This window comes from Mus musculus, chromosome 17 (assembly GCF_000001635.26).
Source record: "Mus musculus strain C57BL/6J chromosome 17, GRCm38.p6 C57BL/6J".
Taxonomy (NCBI): Eukaryota; Metazoa; Chordata; class Mammalia; order Rodentia; family Muridae; genus Mus; species Mus musculus.
Window position 1 is genome coordinate 56,102,965 of NC_000083.6, and position 19,567 is coordinate 56,122,531.

The 19,567-nt window shown below is 54.8% G+C and overlaps 3 protein-coding genes across 16 annotated transcripts in view; all 3 read right to left on the minus strand.

Moving 5' to 3' along the window:
- The window catches only part of Plin4 (perilipin 4), a 9,362-nt gene extending 2,378 nt beyond the window's left edge, over positions 1 to 6,984 (minus strand). For 4 of the 11 annotated variants that reach the window (XM_011246547.3, XM_011246546.3, XM_011246551.3 and 1 more), the window contains exons 1-6: positions 6,729 to 6,984; positions 6,574 to 6,641; positions 6,349 to 6,487; positions 5,554 to 5,682; positions 453 to 4,406; positions 146 to 333 (exon numbers count right to left, since the gene is read on the minus strand). In XM_011246547.3, coding sequence (XP_011244849.1) covers positions 146 to 333; positions 453 to 4,406; positions 5,554 to 5,682; positions 6,349 to 6,487; positions 6,574 to 6,624 — 4,461 coding nt within the window. In that variant the 5' untranslated portion in view covers positions 6,625 to 6,641; positions 6,729 to 6,984. Of the gene's footprint in view, positions 1 to 145; positions 4,411 to 5,553; positions 5,683 to 6,348; positions 6,488 to 6,573; positions 6,642 to 6,728 lie in introns of those variants that run through there. The other 7 variants (XM_011246548.3, NM_020568.4, XM_011246549.3 and 4 more) reach the window with 7 other exon arrangements.
- Positions 6,985 to 8,632: 1,648 nt separating this feature from the next.
- Plin5 (perilipin 5) lies at positions 8,633 to 14,642 on the minus strand. Of its 4 annotated transcripts, none has more exons than XM_006524805.1 (9): positions 14,538 to 14,642; positions 14,119 to 14,233; positions 13,865 to 13,925; positions 13,294 to 13,489; positions 12,587 to 12,669; positions 12,129 to 12,309; positions 10,935 to 11,131; positions 9,906 to 10,019; positions 8,633 to 9,577 (listed from the first exon to the last, which is right to left on the minus strand). In XM_006524805.1, exons 2-9 carry the CDS (start codon positions 14,160 to 14,162, stop codon positions 9,065 to 9,067), a joined length of 1,389 nt encoding a protein of 462 aa, XP_006524868.1. In that variant the 5' UTR covers positions 14,163 to 14,233; positions 14,538 to 14,642; the 3' UTR covers positions 8,633 to 9,064. The 4 variants fall into 4 exon arrangements, with proteins under 4 accessions (XP_006524868.1, XP_017173103.1, NP_080150.2 ...); NM_025874.3 differs by having other exon boundaries at positions 8,637 to 9,577; positions 10,935 to 11,134; positions 14,538 to 14,584; NM_001077348.1 differs by lacking the exon at positions 14,538 to 14,642 and having other exon boundaries at positions 8,637 to 9,577; positions 10,935 to 11,134; positions 14,119 to 14,334.
- A 2,071-nt stretch (positions 14,643 to 16,713) lies between these two features.
- Positions 16,714 to 18,982, minus strand: Lrg1 (leucine-rich alpha-2-glycoprotein 1). Its single transcript, NM_029796.2, has 2 exons — positions 18,897 to 18,982; positions 16,714 to 17,980 (listed from the first exon to the last, which is right to left on the minus strand). Exons 1-2 carry the CDS (start codon positions 18,920 to 18,922, stop codon positions 16,978 to 16,980), a joined length of 1,029 nt encoding a protein of 342 aa, NP_084072.1. The 5' UTR covers positions 18,923 to 18,982; the 3' UTR covers positions 16,714 to 16,977.
- Between the last annotated feature and the right edge of the window lie 585 nt (positions 18,983 to 19,567).

A 19,567-nucleotide genomic window follows, 5' to 3' on the forward strand; every position in this document is an offset into this window, starting at 1 on the left:
AGATTGCAGCCCCACACTCAGCTCCCTAGATGTCGCCGGTACATCCATGCATCAGCTCCCTCTGCATGCAGGTGGCTTAGCCCACTGGGCACTTGGCTAGTGACCAGTTGGAGGAATCCAGAGTGGGGATGAGAGATGTTCTTACCATCTGGAAGGCCTCCTGGAGCTGGGCTAGTGCAGCCCTGGCTTGGAACTGGTTGTGCTGTATGTGGCTCAGGGCATGTTCGAAGGCCCGCTGGCGGAAGCTAGGGGCCAGGTCACCCAGACGGATGTAGTAGCTTCCCCGGTCAGCAGAGAGTACTCGGGGCCCTGACTCTGAGACTGCCAGCTGAGCTGGAGGAAGGCAATGAGACTCAGTCTGAAAGGTGCCTTGAGACACCCAGAATGGGTATAGGGTCTCACCAAAGCCCAGGCTCTAGGGACCCGTGATAGGGAAGGGCAGAGGCACTCACCTTGTTCCTCAGTTGTCATGGGCTGAAAGATATCACCCAGCCCTTTCAACTCATCAGGAAGTGCAGCAAAGCCTGTGGCAGCCAGCTGACCACACTCCTCCACTGACCTGGTAGCTGCGCAGGCAGATGAAGCCATACCAGACACAAGGGTTTTGGTGTCAGCTCTGGGCTCTGTGACATGCCCCAAGCCATATTTGTCTGAGAAGCTGCTTGTCTCACAGCACAGGGACTCTGTAGAAGTCAGGATGGCTTGTCCTACCCCATGGTTAGTGGCTCTGTAAATGCTAGGCTCATGACAGATGATGGAATGAGAGCCAGAGAGTGAACTCGGAACTGTGTGAACACCTGTGTGGATGGCATTGGTGGCTACATTACCTGAATGAGCCAGCACAGAAGACTGGGTGTCTCTGGTGGTGTCTGTGTTCTTATGAATACCTTTAGCCATGTTCATGGCACTGGTAACCCCAGCACAGACAGTGTCCTTCATGCCTATAAGCATATGCTTGCTGGTGTCCAGGCTTGTTTGCACTGTTCCTTTGGCCGTGTCCATTGTGCCTGTGAGTGCTGCGTTCGAAGTATCCAGGCCTCCTTGAGCAGCCCCTTTGACCACAGTAATGGCTCCTGTGGCCCCAGCACATATAGAGTCCTTTGTGTCCATCAGGATGTTCTTGCTGGTATCCAGACCCATTTGCACTGTTTCTTTGGCCACATTTGCTGCCCCTGTGAGCCCCGTGGTCACGGTGTCCTTGGTACCTAAGAGCACAGACTTGGTGGTATCCAGGCCTCCTTGGGCAGCCCCTTTGGCAACATTAATGGCACCTGTGAGTCCTGTGGTCACCGTGTCCTTTGTACCCATGAGCACAGACTTGGTGGTGTCCAGGCCTCCTTGGGTAGCCCCTTTAGCTACATTAATGGCTCCTGTGAGCCCAGCACATACAGTGTCCTTTGTGCCAGTCAGCACAGTCTTGCTGGTGTCTATACCCATCTGTGCTGTGCCTTTAGCCACATTCATGGCCCCTGTGAGTCCTGTGGTTACTGTGTCCTTGGTGCCCATGACCACAGATTTGGTAGTGTCCAGGCCACCCTGGACAGCACCTTTAGCCACGTTCACAGCCCCTGTGAGTCCTGTGGTCACCGTGTCCTTAGTGCCCATGACCACAGACTTGGTGGTGTCCAAGCCGCCCTGGATGGTACCTTTGGCCACATTTACTGCACCAGTGACCCCAGCATATACATTGTCCTTTGTGCCTGTCAGCACTCTCTGGCTAGTATCCAGACCTGTCTGTACTGTTCCTTTGGCCACATTCAAGGCTCCTGTGAGCCCTGTGGTCACCGTGTCCTTCGTACCAATGAGCACAGACTTGGTGGTGTCCAGGCCTCCTTGGGCAGACCCTTTAGCCACGTTAATGGCCCCTGTGAGTCCTGTGGTCACCGTGTCCTTTGTACCCATGAGCACGGACTTGGTAGTGTCCAGGCCTCCTTGGGCAGCCCCTTTAGCCATGTTAATGGCTCCTGTGGCCCCAGCACATACAGTGTCCTTTGTGCCAATCAGCACAGTCTTGCTGGTGTCTATACCCATCTGTGCTGTGCCTTTAGCCACATTCAAGGCCCCTGTGAGTCCTGTGGTTACTGTGTCCTTGGTGCCCATGACCACAGACTTGGTAGTGTCCAGGCCACCCTGGACAGCACCTTTAGCCACGTTCACAGCCCCTGTGAGTCCTGTGGTCACCGTGTCCTTAGTGCCCATGACCACAGACTTGGTGGTGTCCAGGCCACCCTGGATGGTACCTTTAGCCACGTTCACAGCCCCTGTGAGCCCTGTGGTCACTGTGTCCTTTGTACCCATGAGCACAGACTTGGTGGTGTCCAGGCCTCCTTGGGCAGCCCCTTTAGCCACATTAATGGCTCCTGTGAGCCCAGCACATACAGTGTCCTTTGTGCCAGTCAGCACAGTCTTGCTGGTGCCAAGACCCATCTGTGCTGTGCCTTTAGCCACATTCATGGCCCCTGTGAGTCCTGTGGTTACTGTGTCCTTGGTGCCCATGACCACAGACTTGGTAGTGTCCAGGCCTCCCTGGGCAGCACCTTTAGCCACGTTCACAGCCCCTGTGAGTCCTGTGGTCACCGTGTCCTTAGTGCCCATGACCACAGACTTGGTGGTGTCCAAGCCGCCCTGGATGGTACCTTTGGCCACATTTACTGCACCAGTGACCCCAGCATATACATTGTCCTTTGTGCCTGTCAGCACTCTCTGGCTAGTATCCAGACCTGTCTGTACTGTTCCTTTGGCCACATTCAAGGCTCCTGTGAGCCCTGTGGACACCGTGTCCTTCGTACCAATGAGCACAGACTTGGTGGTGTCCAGGCCTCCTTGGGCAGACCCTTTAGCCACGTTAATGGCCCCTGTGAGTCCTGTGGTCACCGTGTCCTTTGTACCCATGAGCACGGACTTGGTAGTGTCCAGGCCTTCTTGGGCAGCCCCTTTAGCCATGTTAATGGCTCCTGTGGCCCCAGCACATACAGTGTCCTTTGTGCCAGTCAGCACAGTCTTGCTGGTGTCTATACCCATCTGTGCTGTGCCTTTAGCCACATTCAAGGCCCCTGTGAGTCCTGTGGTTACTGTGTCCTTGGTGCCCATGACCACAGATTTGGTAGTGTCCAGGCCACCCTGGACAGCACCTTTAGCCACGTTCACAGCCCCTGTGAGTCCTGTGGTCACCGTGTCCTTAGTGCCCATGACCACAGACTTGGTGGTGTCCAGGCCACCCTGGATGGTACCTTTAGCCACGTTCACAGCCCCTGTGAGCCCTGTGGTCACCGTGTCCTTAGTGCCCATGACCACAGACTTGGTGGTGTCCAGGCCACCCTGGATGGTACCTTTAGCCACGTTCACAGCCCCTGTGAGCCCTGTGGTCACTGTGTCCTTTGTACCCATGAGCACAGACTTGGTGGTGTCCAGGCCTCCTTGGGCAGCCCCTTTAGCCACATTAATGGCTCCTGTGAGCCCAGCACATACAGTGTCCTTTGTGCCAGTCAGCACAGTCTTGCTGGTGCCAAGACCCATCTGTGCTGTGCCTTTAGCCACATTCATGGCCCCAGTGAGTCCTGTGGTTACCGTGTCCTTGGTGCCCATGACCACAGACTTGGTAGTGTCCAGGCCTCCCTGGACAGCACCTTTAGCCACGTTCACAGCCCCTGTGAGCCCTGTGGTCACCGTATCCTTGGTGCCTATGAGCACAGACTTGGTGGTGTCCAGGCCTCCTTGGGCAGCCCCTTTAGCTACATTAATGGCTCCTGTGGCCCCAGCACATACAGTGTCCTTTGTGCCAGTCAGCACAGTCTTGCTGGTGTCTATACCCATCTGCGCTGTGCCTTTAGCCACATTCATGGCCCCTGTGAGTCCTGTGGTTACTGTGTCCTTGGTGCCCATGACCACAGACTTGGTAGTGTCCAGGCCACCCTGGACAACACCTTTAGCCACGTTCACAGCCCCTGTGAGTCCTGTGGTCACCGTGTCCTTAGTGCCCATGACCACAGACTTGGTGGTGTCCAGGCCACCCTGGATGGTGCCTTTAGCCACATTCACAGCCCCTGCAAGTCCTGTGGCCACTGTGTCCTTAGTGCCCATGACCACAGACTTGGTGGTGTCCAGGCCTGTCTGTACTGTCCCTTTGGCCATGTTTGCAGCTCCCATGACTCCTGTGGTAACTGTGTCCTTCGTATTGGTGAGGACATTCTTTGAAGTGTCAAGACCTCCCTTGACAAGACCTTTGGCCACGCCCACTGCTCCCATCACACCTCCAGATACTGCCTCCTTAGTTCCGACAAGGGCCGACTGGGTAGCACCCAGTCCACCCTGGACCATTCCTTTTGCAGCATCCATGATGCCAAACACCCCAGAGAAGGCATCTTCACTGCTGGTCACACTGAAACTTCCCATGTCCTTGTCTCCAGCTGTCTAATGAGGAAAGGCAGAGGTCAACACCCACAAAAGTCCCTCTATGCTGTCCATATCTTCTATGCACCCAGTCCTCTGAGTCCCTGAGATCTTTCTCTGCACCTACCCTGACCAAACACCCTAGCCTCATCCAGCTGTAGGGTAATGTCTGGGAACCCAGGACAGAGCATACAATCTCACTAAAATGATTCCCTTCTAGCTGGACATGTGATCAGCCCAGCACTTAGGAAGCTGAGGCAGGATTGTTGCATGTCTGCCTGGGCTATATAGTTAGTATGAGACCCCATCAGTGACTGCTGGGCTTTGACAGCTCAAACTATTGCCAAGGGACCACAGGGTCAGAGGCTGCTCTCTGTTGTCACTTGGCTGCTTGATACAGGGTCTCATGTAGCCAAGAAGGACTTGCTGGGGTGACACAGATGTGTTGCCACTGAGCAGCTCTCCCTAGATGCTACTTCCCCAGGGGACTTTGAACAGACCTGCAGACTCTAAAGTTGTCCCAACAGAGGAACTGTGGGCACTGAGTCGGTGGAAGCTGGGCCAGCATTGCATCCCACAGTGCCTGAGTGCTCACTGTGCTTTCTACATTGGCTGTGCTTGAGTCCCCAGCTCTTCCCTACCTTTGAGTGATGTAAGGTGTCACCCCTCCCCCAAAGCCTGCCTAGAAAATATACCCACGCCTGCTGGGGCTGGTACTGTAGTGCAGAGGCATGCACACACCTGTCAATCCAGCATTTGGGAGGTTGAGGCAGAAGGATCAGATGCTCAAGGTCAGCCTCAGCTATATAATGAAGTACAGGCCAACCTGGGCACATGAGACTCTATCAGATACAAGCAAACCCCATTTCCTTCAAGGTCAGGAGGGAAAATGAAAGGGATTCAATGGATGCTTAATTGTAGCCAAAATAGGTGATCCTGGCTGCCAAGGTTGTGATTTGATTTGAGTCTACAGGGTGTGGTCACACCATTGCTGGCCCTCTGAGAACTTTGATTTGTGTGGTGTTTTGGGGCACAGTCTCTGTGTCCCAGGGGCAGGGGAAAGCAAGTGCTGAGCACAGAGCCCATAGGATTGCTGAAAGGTTGTGCCCATTTCCCAGATGTGAAAACTGAGGCCCAAGGTAGAGAATGTACTGGTAACCCTACCTCGTGAAAGGAAGTAGAACCTCCCAGAGAAGCCCAGGTTTCCTGTCCAAGGTCTTCCAAACCAGCTCACCTGTTCAGAAGGTTGGAGCAGCCCTGCTGCATCCCCTGCCATCTGTGAGTTGGTGGACACTGCAGAGACAGAGACAGACAGGGAATGAGGGACAGGCCTCTGGCTAGAGCCTGTTGCTGTTGTGCAATTACCAAGCCTGTCCCTAAAGGATAGGAATGTCCCAGCTGCTGGCAAGGGACAGCAGGAGCCAGGCCCAGCCTCCCTTCCCGCTCACTGCCAAGGGTGGCCCTTGCCCATGTGACGCAGGCCCCTGCAGCTGCGAGAGGACATTCTGTGCTGGACTCTGGGTGCTGGACACCCACCCTGCACACTTGGTGCCCACAGAGCTTGCAGTGGGCGAGTGGTACCACCCTGCCTTGGCAGCCCTGCCATGGTCACCAGCTGCCCGTTACACATATGTGGCCTTCAAGGAAATAGCCTGCTGCAGGCACCCCAGTTGAACCTCAGAATGCTGTGTTACCCCAGGGCAGCTGCTGGCCCTCTCCGAGTACCCTTGACAAGCTCAGACAAGAACAACGTCCAGCCTAGTATCCAGTGCAAACAGCAGAGGGGCCTTGGCAGGGTTTAAACGCCCCGTTCCCCTGGCTATATCGCCTAGTATCTCCACCTCAGTTTCCTTATCTAAGGAGATTACATAGATACAAGGTCACCAGAGTTGCTGAAGCTCCTTCCCAGGCAGTTGCTCTGCCAGGCCACTCAGTCCCCACTTCTCTTGTGCCACTCACCTTTAGATGAGGGGGCAGGAGTCCCCGAGGGGTCTGTTGCTGTTTGTAAGTCCTTTGTGGAGGTGGAGCTGTGAGTGTGGGACACCAGGTTCCGGGCAGAGCTGAAGCCAGGCAGGGACCCAAAGAAACTGCTCAAGGTCTGTGTGGGGTGAGTAGGGGTGAGGTAAGTGGACACTGGGGTTGCCTTCCCAGGGTCCCTGGCAGAGTAGCCCTCTGTTCTCTTACCTTGCCTTTGGATTTGGGGGGGACCCTGGTCCCATCTCCTGAAGCTGACATGATGGCAGCCTGTGGGGCTAGAAAGGAGAAAAAAGTGCTAAGTGCTGGAGAGGCCCTTCTGTTTCATCCCCACCCTGACTCCCACCAACACCCCCTTCACCCACCTGGAGGTGGCAGTCTCTGGGTGACACAGCAGCTCGAGTCACCTGGACCAGTCAGGGTAAAGGGTCCCTCAGAGCAGGACCGCTGCTGGCAGCGTCTGGGCGCCCAATCCCCAAGCCTTATAGGGTCTGGGGAGGGTGTGGGCCTGGCTGGCCCAGGCAGGCGGCCAGAGAGCAGGGAGGGGGGGGGTGTCACATGCCTGCCCGCACAGGCGGTGTGGACCCAACCCAGCACCTTTCCCCTGCTCTCCACTGTGGGCCAAGCAGCCTCTGTTTATGGTGCCTGTTGAAGGCCCAGTGACTAACAGGCCGGTCATGCATCCCAAGGGACCTCCCACTCTCTGCCTCTACTTTTCTGAGATGGGATGCCTTTCTTACCAGGCACCACCTGTGGGTCTCAGTTTTACCTTCTAGACTTATCAGCTGGCTTCCTTGCCTCCCTCCTCCCACTCTGCCCCAGCTCCCTGGCTTGGAGTATTCCAGTCACAGGTACCTCCTCCAACACTCAGGACCCTTTCTCACCCACAGCCTTCACACAGCTTCGTCCTCTGCCCCAGGTCCTTTGCACAGGCCACACCCCTGCCTGCTACACCTTTCTCTAGATTCTCACACAGCCTTACCTCTGTCATCCTGTTTATATAGTGTGCCCAGGATAGTGCCTGGCACACATAAGACACTTAGGAAACATTTGTCTAAATGGGGACAAGTGAAGGTGTATGAGAGTTTGAAATGAGGTCGTATGTGATCAGTAGTCACTCAACAAATAGTACCTTAGCATTCCCTGGGCAGAAACAGGGTTTCCAAGAGAAGAGTGTGTGTCTTGTGGAGGGCAGTAGTATGTCCCTCTACTGAAAGGAACTTGGACTGAAGTGTGAGAACCCAATCTGGTGTAATCTCAATCTCTCTCTCTCTCTCTCAATCTCTCTCTCTCTCAATCTCTCTCTCTTTCTCTGTGTGTGTGTGTGTGTGTCAGGAGGGAGCATCCTGGGCCTGAGGCCCCACAGGCAGGATTCAGACAGCCCCTGAACTCCCTGTATGCCAAGCAGGCCATCGGTGAAGTGACTGGGCACAGTGACTGCCATTCCTGCCCTGGGCTCTGTTCCAGGCTTGTACTCCTGGGACAGAGATGCCAGCCTCAGCGATGGAGCAATTAACTCTGCCACTGCTAAACTAGGGGAAGAGGTTTCAGGCGGGGGTCCGGGGTCCCTGGTTTGTTTCCTTGGAATCTTGGGTGTGTTAGGTGACAGTTCTGGAGCAGAAGAGGGTGCTCCCAGCTATTGCTCCTGAGGGGTTGGGGTGGGTGGGAGGGAGCACTGCATCTGGCTCCCTCTTGTGCTGCCAGCTCCCACCTGCCCCCCACAATTCACTAAGCTCCCTGGAGGAGGTGGTAGTGGGCCTGGAGGAGGGTTGTGCCTGTTCCAAGACACTGCTTTGAGCACCAGGGAATTATGGGGGTTCTGGATGCCCAGAAATGCCATCTAGATCAGGCTCTGGGGCTGCCCTGACCTCATCATGCTAGACAGTGGTTTCCCAACACACTGCCCAGACCTGAGAGTCAGAGGGTGGCCAAGAATGTGGTGAGAGGTCAGGAGGACCCCGTGGGACCCATCCTGGCCTTTGCCCTGCCTCTCTCTGTCTTCCACAGCCCCTCACTAATGGTCCAGTGAGGAGAGAGAAGAAAAGCCACCCCATGGGGTCCCCCATTCCTCTGCTGCTCCCAAGAGGTTCTAAGAGCTAATTTATACTAAAGTAAGAATGGCTTCCACTTACGTGTATTCGAAGTTTAACCTAAGCTTCTCCCTGTAGCTCATTAAGAAATATACCATCCCTGAATGCTGGCTCAAAACTCCATCCCTACATCCCTAAAGTCACACCCTGAAAATTCCCAGCACCCAAGTTCCAAAACCTACCTCAGACCACATCAAACATATTTATTCAGGACCACAAACAGCAAAGCAATTGAGTCTCTGGACACCAGCCAAAAGCATTTGATTCTAGGAGTTCTGAGCCCCCAGGTAGATGATGTGGGCACCAGGTCTTCCTCCAGCCACCTTTCTTTTCCTTGTTTGTTTGTTTGTTTGTTTGTTTGTTTTTGAGACAATCTTGATAAGGCAGCTCAAACTGAACTCAGACTCTCAATCCTCCTGCCTCAGCCTCATGTATCAACTTTGGGGGTAAGGACAGGATCATAAGGGAGGGAGATTCTCCTATGAGGTTGAAAGTGACCTGCTGAGGTCCACTTAGACCTCAAAATCATCCAGGGCAGGGAAGGGAACAGAAGCCCTAGCCTGCGTGAGTGCTGTCACATGACCACCAGGGGGCAGTAGAGACCTCGATAGTCAGAAGTCCAGCTCTGGCATCATTGTGTGCTTGCCTTGCCCCCTTGGGGGCTCAGCCTCTTGCCCCCCAGGATCTGCAGACTCAGCCTCCCAGGCCCTCTTCTGGGCTGGCCAGTCCATGTGTGCCCAGCGAGGATCAGGGTCACCCACCACCTCGTCCACACAGGTGGCCAGGTTGATCAGGGGCTCCGACTGTTCCACCAGGATGGGTGCAAAGGGCCCCACAAGCCAGGGCAGTGGCATGGCCCGCAGGACCAAATCCAGGAACTCATCCACACAGGCATGTGCCCGGGCCACACTGCCCCGGCCCTCAGCCAGAGCAGTGGGTGCCACATCACCAAGGCAGTGTGCATCAGCAAAGGTGGCCTGTAGAGCATCCACGCTGCGCTGCACCTCAGCCACCTTGGCCTGGGCACTAGGTGGCAGGCCCCGAACACAGCCTGCCAGGGCATCCACTGCATTCTGCAGCTCCAGGGTCAAACTTCGAGACAGAGCCAGTGTCTCCAGCTCCACCTGCAAGGGCAGGCCTCAGTTTCCTTATACCAACAACAAGAGCCTTGGCCTATCTTAGTTTTCTCATACATTTAATGGAAGCTTTGGCCTGCCTTAGTTTCCCCATGAAATCTAATGTGAGGGCCTTGGCTTGCTTCAGTTTGCCATGAGAACACAGTAATTTGACCTAATTTCTCACATGGACACCTAACAGGATTGACCTGTTTCCCCTATGACACACAGTGGGATAGAGGGAATGACCTGGTGAGAGTACTGGAGCCTGGGCTTGCAACACACAAGGTCGCTGTCCCAGGTGCAGGGTGGGTCCTGCCCTCCTCAGGCCCCTTACCTCACTGTGGCTGCGGCCATTCTCTAGACACGGGCTCCAGCTCCCCCACAGCTCCTGAGTCTTTGGGGGATGGAAAGTAGGGCTAGGGCTTGCCCCTCTCTGCATATGCTGGATCTGTGGGATGGGGACACCAGGAGTTAGGCTGAGGTCTGCAGCAGGACTCCAGCAGCCCTTAATGAGTGCAGTCTGAATGCAGCCAGCCCCTCCTCCCTTCTGCTCCTCTAGATGCTCACTGTCACAGCCCTGTCCACATGGCCCCCTGCTCTGCCCAGGGGAAACTGATGACTACACTGCTGTTCATGGCTCAGCGGGTGACAAGACAGGACAACCAGCACAGATTGCCTCCCAGGATGCCCCAGACTCACACCCACAGAGCCAGGATGGGGAGGGGGGCTGACTGGAGATGGAATTACTATTGAATGAGGACAAAACCTTGACATAGGGAGGTGATGGGTGGGAGTGGCTACACAGTTTCCTGAGTGTTGGGAGGACAGGCCAGTGCCACCACGCCCCAGCCACCCATTAGATACTGCAAGATCCTGTTGCCCCACACAGTTGGTAAAGTAGGCAGCTCTGGCCAGGCACGCAGTGAACTTTCTCAGTTAGCATTTAGTAAGCAGACTGTGTGCAAAGTGTACCCCATCAGCCACAGTAGGCGGGCCACGGACAGGCCAGCTGGACAGTAGGTGCTCAATAGCTAGGTGTGTGGAGAGCTGAGGTATGGCTCAGTGCTGAGCACCTTCCCAGCACATGTAAAGTCCCCATCCCATCCCACTACTGGGAATGGGGAGAATCTGGAACCTTCTGAAATGTGGGAGCTAGGGTGACAGTTCCAGATGGGGACAGGGATAGGATTTCTTCCTCCCCTCTATAGACTCAGAACTCTGGGAGCCCAATCTCCAGCAAGAGCCCCGCCCACATCCCCCAGAAGAAACTAGCTCACATACTCAGTGAATGCCCCGCCCTCAGCGATAGCCCCCCCCCCCTCACACCCCTAACTCCTGATCTGCAACAAAGATGGTTGCTCACCAGCTCCAGCGTTTCCTGCAGCTGGGCCAGCATCTCCTGGGTACGGTGTTTGCTCTGCCTCAGTTTCCCCAAAGAGTGTTCATAGGCGAGATGGCGGAGGCGTGCCGATAGGGACCCCAGACGCACAAAGTAGCCCTGTTGCTGCCTCTGCTCCTCCACTGTGCCCACTTCTGGGCCCTCGGCCTCAGCTGCCAGGACTGCTAAGGATGAGAAAGGCAGGAGTTCAGCATGGCCGCGGCCTGCACTTCTGCCACTCATCATTCCAGAGTAGCACCCAGGTTCCCAGATATACAACATCGACCCCTTTAACCTTCCCCAAACCCTATGAAGTGTAGTTTACTTCTGTTAACTTTGTTTTGAAACATGTAGCCTCCAACTCCAATTTTGGAGGTTGACCTTGAACTCCTGACCATCCTGTCTCTACCTCTGAGTGCTGGGGTGACAGGCGTGTGCTGCCACACAGAGTTTATGGGATGCTAGGGATTGGACCAAGTCTTTGTGATTGCTAGGCAAGTAGCCCCATCCCTGGCCCCTATACTGTAAAGATGAGGGAAAGGGGTAGGGTATGTTGGCATCTGGCCAGCAAGATAGGTCAGTGATGACTAAAGTTCAGTGTCATGGTAGAAGGAGAGAACCAACTCTCAAAGATATTATCTTAAGTCCCTGTGCCTGCTATGGCACACATGTGTGCACACAAGCACGCGTGCTCGCGCACACACACACACACACAGAGTTTTTTTTTTAACTTAAATATCTTAGCATGCCAGAGGCAGACCTAGGATTCAAACCCAGGCCTGATTCTACCAAATAGCCTCTTAAAAATTAGATCATAGCAAGGCCCAGTGGTGCACACCTATCATTTCAGCACACAGGAAGCTGAGATAGGAGGATGGCCATGAGTTTGGGGCCAGCCTGGCCTACAAAGGGAAACTCTGTTTCAAAACAATAAAATTACAGGAAATGAATAGAACATCCCCAAGCCTAATAAAACAGTTTTCAGGGCCACCCGTTTGAGACTGGTTCATCATATGCAAAAGCCCCATGTGTCTTTGGGGTTGAGAGTGTCTGACTTTCTGGGGTGCATAGTGGAGGGAGAAATCCAACCTGGGTTTGAGTTCCAGGTTTCCCTGGGCTGGGATGGGCTGTACTATACTGTGCAGCCTTGGGCAAGCCCCAAACCTCTCTGATCAGTACCTAGCTCAGCCTCAGTCATGGGCAGGAAGCGGTCCACCAGCTTCTCCGACTTGCCCAGCACCATGTCCATGGCTTGACTCATGGAGCGCCTCAGCTCCCCACTCCAACGCCGGCCCCTTTGGGCCAGGTCCACCATGCCTGTGACACTTTTGGCCACTGTATCCTTGGCTGATGTCACCACCTGCAGGAAAAATGGGGTCACTCTGGATGCTGTGGGCTAGTGACTCTGTTTACCCCTAACAGTCCTTGAGAAGAAATCTCAAAGATCTCTGAACCTTAGTTCTGTGCTTCAGTTTCCCTCCATTAAATAGACAGCCCTAAAGCCCTCCCCCTCTGGGCAGCCAGAGCCAATGCCCAACCTATTTGATACATCATACATGCCTGATTCCCTCCAAGTTCTCACTCTCCCTCACTCTTCACCCTAAGGGGTGCCCCAAAGGCCTGGTCATCTCTAGTACCATGTCTGATGGCTGCTGCAGGAAGGGCAGCTTCTCTTCCAATTTGTCTAGTCCCCTGCAGGCAAGATCATTCACTGTGGCCACTGAAGAGAGAGGGAGAGCAGTGGGCAGGTGTGAAGCTTTCTGACAGGAGGGACATGGCAGAGAAGGTGAGACCACAGGGGATCTGTGGCATTCTAGCAATTGAGCCCAGTTTCTCCCATCCTCTGCTGGGTCTCTCAGTTCAACCGGACTCAGAGTCTTGGGAACAACAGAAAAGTTGGGAGCCCACAGGGAACTACTTCTTCAGTCACACAGTCAGTCAAGGGTTTCTTGTCAAGTCAGGTGGGAGCTCTGAACCAGTGACCTGACCTTAGGAGACAAGGATGACCCCGAAGGTTGGAAAGGGCAGGGGGGTGGACAGAATTAGGGACCTAGAGAGGACCCAAGAAGGGATTTGGACTCACTACGTGTGGAGTCGATCCCAGCACAGCATAAACCGTGTGGTGGTGCATCATCCCAGCACTCAGAAGGCTGAGGCAGGAGGATTGCTGAGCATTTCAGGCCAATCTGGGCTACAGAGCAAAACCCTAACTCAGAAATTTTTTAAAAAGAGAGGTGTGGGGAAGCATTTGTGAATGGGCCTGGGAGGGACACCTGGTTCTGAAGATAGCAGAGACTGACTACAGACCAAGGTGGTAGGGACTATGGTAGGGACTTAGACTCACACTGGGGCTGCAGGTGCTCCAGCAGTGGCTGTGCGTGGTCCAGGGCACAGGTAGTCACACTACACACACAGTGCTCAGCAAGGCGGCAGGCGGAGCCCAGCAGCGGGTGCCTGTCCTTGGCCGAGTTGTAAGCACTGGACACGGCAGTGCACGTGGCCTTGACCAGGGGCAAAGCCACCACTCGATTCACCACATTCTGCAGAGAACAGTTACATCAGGGCACAGCCATACCCCGATTCCCTTCATTGTGCTAGGCTGGGGGACACAAAGCAGGTCGCCTACCAAAGGCTGCAGCATGCAGCACACACACAGCAACAGGGCAACTTCTGGACCTACAGATGAGGCCAGGGCGGGAAGGGGGGCTGTTTGGGTGACCTGCACACAGGTCTGGAGAAAGACCTGACTGCTTGGGGCCTTAGTTTCCCCACAGGTGTAATTGTACCCTAAGTTTGATGCTATCACTGTAGTGACTACAATAGGTGACACCTGGAGCTATGAGAAGGGACTGGACCTTGGTCGGGCAGGGACCCAGCCACGAACCCCCCAGCCCCCTGCTGTCGTCCTTCTTTACCTGCTGGTCCAGTTCTCCCAGGCTGGATCCAGGGTCCTGAGCTGTCTGATCACCGGACATTCTGGGGGGAGGGGGGGGTAAGACACAGAAAGAGAGGGAAACCCTGAGAGTCAGCCCTGTGGAGTATTCTGGGGTCCATCAGCAAGGCATGTACAAGGCCCAACACACAGAAGGTATACAATGAAAAATCTATGACTTTGTGGGAGGACAGGCGTGGGCCCTGGTGGGACGAGGATGAGTTCAAATGTCATTACCTGCTGTGTGGCGCTAGGGTGGTGTCTTCACCTCTCTGGTCCATTTCCAGTAGGGACAGACCCGCACACCAGCCCCCGTTGCAGAGGTGGGGGCAGCGGTCAGAGAATCAGATCCCTTTGACGGGCAGGAAAGTTGAGGCAAAGATTGCACGTGGAGCTCCGAGGTCACCCTCAGCTGTCCACGGTGACAGGGACGCTGACCTCAGGGCTCATGCCCTATGTATCCCCACCATGGCCGTCCCACTGTCCTCTGCGCCTGGGCCCCGCCCAACTGGGTCCTGGGCCCGGGCCCACTGGGCCAAGGGTCCTGCCACCTGCTGTGCCTGTGGCTCCTCGCATTCACCCCCGCCACTTCCACCCTGCCGAGTTTGGGTCAGGGCCATCCCTACCCCACCCTCTACCCTCGCCTGCGCCCTCACCTGGGTGCAGAGCTCAGATCCCGCGTGTATCCGCCCCCCGGCGCTCCCACCTGAGTCAGCCCTCCGTCCTTATAGCAGGTCTGGGTGGGGCCTCCGCACGCGAGCCAATGAGGCGCCGCCGGGGGTGGATCTGGAGCTTCCCCGCCCCCCACAGGCGCCATGGTTGCCATAGCGGCTCAGGGACGCTGAATCCTGGTCCAGTCACCATGGCTGACCTCAGACTAGGACTGAGGACTTTCTTTTTGTTGTTGTTGTTTGTTTGTTTGATTGGTTGGTTGGTTGGTTGGTTGGTTTTTGGTTGGTTGGTTGGTTGGTTTTTTCGAGACAGGGTTTCTCTGTATCGCTCTGGCTGTCCTGGAACTCACTCTGTAGACCGAACAGGCTGGCCTCGAACTCAGAAATCCGCCCGGCGACTGAGGACTTTTCTTCTTCTTTCTCCTTCTCCTTCTCCTTCTCCTTCTCCTTCTCCTTCTCCTTCTCCTCTTTTTTCTCCTCCTCCTTTTTTCTCCTCCTCCTCCTCCTTCTTCTTTTGTTGTTTTTTTTTTGTTTTGTTTTGTTTTGTTTTTTGTGACAGGTTTTCTCTGGCTATCCTGGAACTCATTTTGTAGATCAGGTTGGCCTCGAACTCAGAAATCCACCTTGCCTCTGCCTCCCAAGTGCTGGGATTAAAGGCATGAGCCACCACGCCCGGCGACTTTCTCATTCTTCAGTCTTTTCCGTTTGTTTTGTTTGATTCAGACTCTCTCTCTGTAGTCAAGACTTGACCAGAACTCACTATATAGCCCAGGATAGCCTCAAAGTAACCACATAGCCAAGGATGACCTTGAACGCACCACCCAGTGGCTAAGACAACAGATGTGCCACACCACACATGTTTATGTGGTGCTGGGCGTGAACCCAGATCTGTGGGTGCTCGGCTGACTGCCTTCTGAGGCCCACTTCCTTTGTTATTATTATTATTACGTCTATGTGTCCTGGTGTTTTGTTGATATGTTCCATCTGTCATGATCCACAGATGCCTGATCCCCACAGAGGCCAGTAAAGTTGACAGACCCCCTGTGACTGGAGTAACATGTGACCTTGAGCTATCATGTGGATGCTGGGACTGGAACTCCAGCCTGAGCTGTTAAGCCATGGGTGGTCTCTCTGGCCTCCATCTTATTTTTAATCTGCTGTTTAATCCTGAGAGCTGTTAAGCCTGTCAGTTCTGACCCCATTTTACAGATCAGCAAACTGAGACCCAAGTTTTAACCCACTCTCCCCAGCTCCCTCTGCAGGACTGGGGTGAGAAGCCTAGTTTTGCCCAGTCATATGCTTGTCACCCAGAGCCACAAGGTGGAGACAGGAGAATCATGAGCTCAAATCACCCTAGGCTTATAGCAAATTTGAGGCCAGCCTGGGCAATATGAAACCGGGCCTTTAAAAAAAAAATCCACACCCCTGCCTCTCAATGGGCAGAGTCCCTCTGTCTAGGGGGTGAAAAAAACTAAAGCTGGGTTGTGATGCAGGACTTTAATCCCAGCACTCAGGAGGTAGAGGCAGGAGGACCTCTGACTTTGAGACCAGCCAGCTTACAGAGCAAGTTCCAGGAGAGTCAGGGCTATACAGTGGGAAGGATCTGGAGAGCAGTCACTGTCAGTAAAGTGCTTATCACTTATCATGTAAGCCGGAAGACCTCAATTTGACACATTTGTCATGTGTGACACTGGCTCATGTGTGTGACCTCAGCTCTGGGAGGCAGAGGCAGAGAAAGAGGCAGAAAGATCCCGAGGCTCTCAGCTGGCCAGTCAGAGATTTTTTATTTATTTATTTTCCCGAGACAGGGTTTCTCTGTGTAGCCCTGGCTGTCCTGCAACTCACTCTGTAGACCAGGCTGGCCTCGAACTCAGAAATCCACCTGCCTCTGCCTCCCAAGTGCTGGGATCAAAGGCATGCGCCACCACCGCCCGGCCAGAGATCCTGTCTTAAAACATAAGGCAGAGGGTGGGCCAGATGGCTCTGCGGGTGAAGGAGTTTGCTGCCAAGCCCAAGAACCCGAGTTTGAATCCCTAGCTGCCACACGGTGAACAGCTGGAACACACTCCTGCAAGGAGCCCTCTGACCTCCACAGGCTCACTGTGGTGCATGCGCACAAAACAAATGTACAACAAAAGGGAACTGCACAAACACCGAGCTGTTCAGTCAGCCTAGGAGCCGTTTTATTAACTGCTTTGGTGACCCCTGAAACAGACGTGTCAAAGCCAGATAAACACAAGGTGGCCTGGGGGCCGGCACAGGAAGAGTGAGAGGTGGAAGAGTTGTGGCGAGTGGAGAGGACCCAGAGAGGGAGTCCGAGAATAGCATTCCTGGCTGAGGGAATGAGGAATCTGCACACTGACATGGGACCACATTGGCTCAGTGGCGAGCGGGGTGCCCTTGGCCAGCACCCCAGCCATCATCCTCACAGGGACCCCAGCTCTGCCACGTCCAGCAGCCGCTGACCCTTCATGGCCTCGGGCCCCGCACAGCGCGTGTCGTTCTGTGAGAACATCTTGTTTCGGTTGGCGACCAGCCAGCGGCAAAGGTCCGCCAGGTTCTTGTCACAGATCCAGGGGTTGTGGGAGATGTCGAAGCCGTCCTGCATGTCGCGGGTCGGCCTCCCCAGGAACGCCCACAGGCCCGGGGGCGTGCTGGACAGAGAGTTATTGGACAGATCCAACATATCCAGGTGCTGTAGGCCCTGGAAGGAGCCGGTCGCCACCCCGACCAACTGGTTGTCATTCAGGAACAGGACGCGCAGGAACGGTTGGGGCGCAAGCAGGCTATCCTCCAGCCTCTGCAGTCGGTTCCCTTCCAGGTGCAGGCGCTGCAGCCGCCTTGGGCCCCGCAGGAGTCCCTCGGGCAGCGACTCCAGCAGGTTGTACCCAAGGTCGAGGGTGTGCAGGGCGCCGAGGCTGGCGAGGAGCCCGGAGGGCAGCGAACTCAGCTGGTTCTCCGCCAGGTCCAAGTGGCCCAGGGCGTCCAGGCCCTGAAGCCATTGCGCGCTCACCTCCCGCAGCTGGTTCTCCCTCAGGACCAGGGTGCTCAGGTTGGCCGAGGTGCTGAACAACCCGGGGGGCAGGCTGCGGAGAGCATTGCGGGTCAGATCCAGGGCGCGCAGCCGGGGCACGGGCGCCAGCAACTCGGGAGACAGCGCCTGCAGGCGATTGCTCGAGAGGTGCAGCTCCCGCAGACCCGGACACCCTTGCAGGGCGGCGGCGGGCAGCTGCGTCAGGTTGGAGAATTCCACCGACAGATGGACAGTGTCGGCAGGGAGGGAGCTCGGAAACTCGGTGGGACCATGGCAGGAGACGGTGCTACCCTCAGCCGACTGCAGTATCAGGCATTCCTTGAGGCTGGACACCCTGCCCAAGAGGGCCAGGAGAAACAGGGTTCTGGCAAGGCAGGTCTTGAGATCCTGGAGGCTGAGGTTAGTGAACCATGGTGAAAAATATCTCCCCTTCTTCCCGTCCCCGTGGCCACCACCCTAAACTGTACCCACTGAGTCCTTCCTCACCAGGACTGGAACAAGACGATCCTCATGGTTTGTTTCCTGAGTCTATTTTTGTCTCCTTAGCAGGGTGGGTGGGTGGCAGAGCCAGTGAGCTCCTATTTATTCTGCAAAGCCCCAGGAACACTATACCCTGGGTTTCATTCTCACAAAGCAGCCCCTGATCCACAGCAAAACTTACCTCTATGACTCTTAAACTTCCTGGGTCTGACCCCCTACACACTTCCTCCCCTGCTACCACCTCTAACAGGTTACCAGTTATTAAGTATTCCCAGTCCAAGTACCTAGTTACTTCTAACCTGGTTTGTATCCTGGGTCTACCCCTATCTCCCTAGTTGTCTGTTCAGAGGGAGAGTCAGTGGACTCGTGTTCACTCTGCAAAGCCCCAGCCACAATGCTTGGCTTTTCACCAGCCCTTTTCTGCCATTCTCAGGAAGGCAGAAGCTTCCAGATTGGCCTTATCCTTTCTTCGTCCAGCTCTCATATGGCTTGTGTGGTCAGCACTGGGTGTTCAGGGAGAACTCAGGGTCCAGGTGAACAGGAATTCTTCTGTACGCATATCTGGTCTCCACAACAGCCCTCAGAGGCCTGTCGGGGGCTTCCTGATTTGCAGTGGGTATGACCAAAGCCTCAAGCCTGGGACCTGGGACAGGGACCCTCTCCCATTCCTGCTCAGGGGGCCTCTGGCAGTCTGTCTGGAAGTAAGCCTGTTTGTACAGCCTGCAGGCCTGAATCTGTTCCTGGCCACCTCAGTGGATCAGACTAATGTCCCCATGATTGTGCTTAGCTTGGTGCCAGGTCTGCCCAGAACTGGTCAGGTAGAGACCTACCTTCCTTGATGCTGCCAAGAGACCATAGCTGCTCCTCTATGTCTGTCCTCAAGACCCCAGGAAGGTGGCTTTATATAGTCCCCACCCCAACTCTGCTCTGAGGCAAAGCAGGAAGAGCCCAGGGCCGGGTCAACATTGCTACATCCCTTCCTGGCAGTGACTGTGGCATCCTGCCCACCCTTTCCCAGACTTTCTGCAGCTTTTACTTCCTAGTTAAGGGTGAGGTGGGGATTGCTCTACCCAATGTCTCCTAGGCTGAGTCCTCTCCCACCAGGATCCAGGGACTGAGTTTGCAATAAGAGCAGGAACGTGGCTGCTCTTTGAGCAGGTGACAGGAAATGTGTTGGAAAAAAAAAAATCTCTGGTCTTGAACACCTGATGTGTTGTTTGCTTTTTATGCTCAAGTAGCTTTCCTACTGAACAAGGAGCAATGCCTGGCTCTGATTGTAAAGTCTTCCACAAGGAACCAAGCAGGTCTGGCTTAGGTTCTCTGGGACTCAGTTTCCCTGCCTGCACAGCTGAACTTGATTGTCAAGAGATTCTTTGGTGATTCCATCTACCTGAAGTGCAGTAGGTGCATATGTCTGTTGTGAAGACACACCTCACATGTCATCTCATTATAGCACAGGGTTGGAGTATGGAGGCTGGAGAATCACTTCGACTTTGACATC

Excerpts from the sequence above, each read along its gene's own strand:
- Lrg1 (NM_029796.2), bottom strand. The coding sequence starts at position 18,922 with ATGGTCTCTTGGCAGCATCAAGGAAG. Across the intron at positions 17,981-18,896 it reads TCTTGGCAGCATCAAGGAAG|CCTCCAGGATCTCAAGACCT; the intron begins GTAGGTCTCTAC and ends CACTAACCTCAG.
- Plin5 (NM_025874.3), bottom strand. The coding sequence starts at position 14,162 with ATGGACCAGAGAGGTGAAGACACCACCCTAGCGCCACACAGCAG. Across the intron at positions 13,926-14,118 it reads ACCCTAGCGCCACACAGCAG|AATGTCCGGTGATCAGACAG; the intron begins GTAATGACATTT and ends CCCTCCCCCCAG. Across the intron at positions 12,670-13,293 it reads GGAGCACCTGCAGCCCCAGT|TGGCCACAGTGAATGATCTT; the intron begins GTGAGTCTAAGT and ends CTCTCTCTTCAG.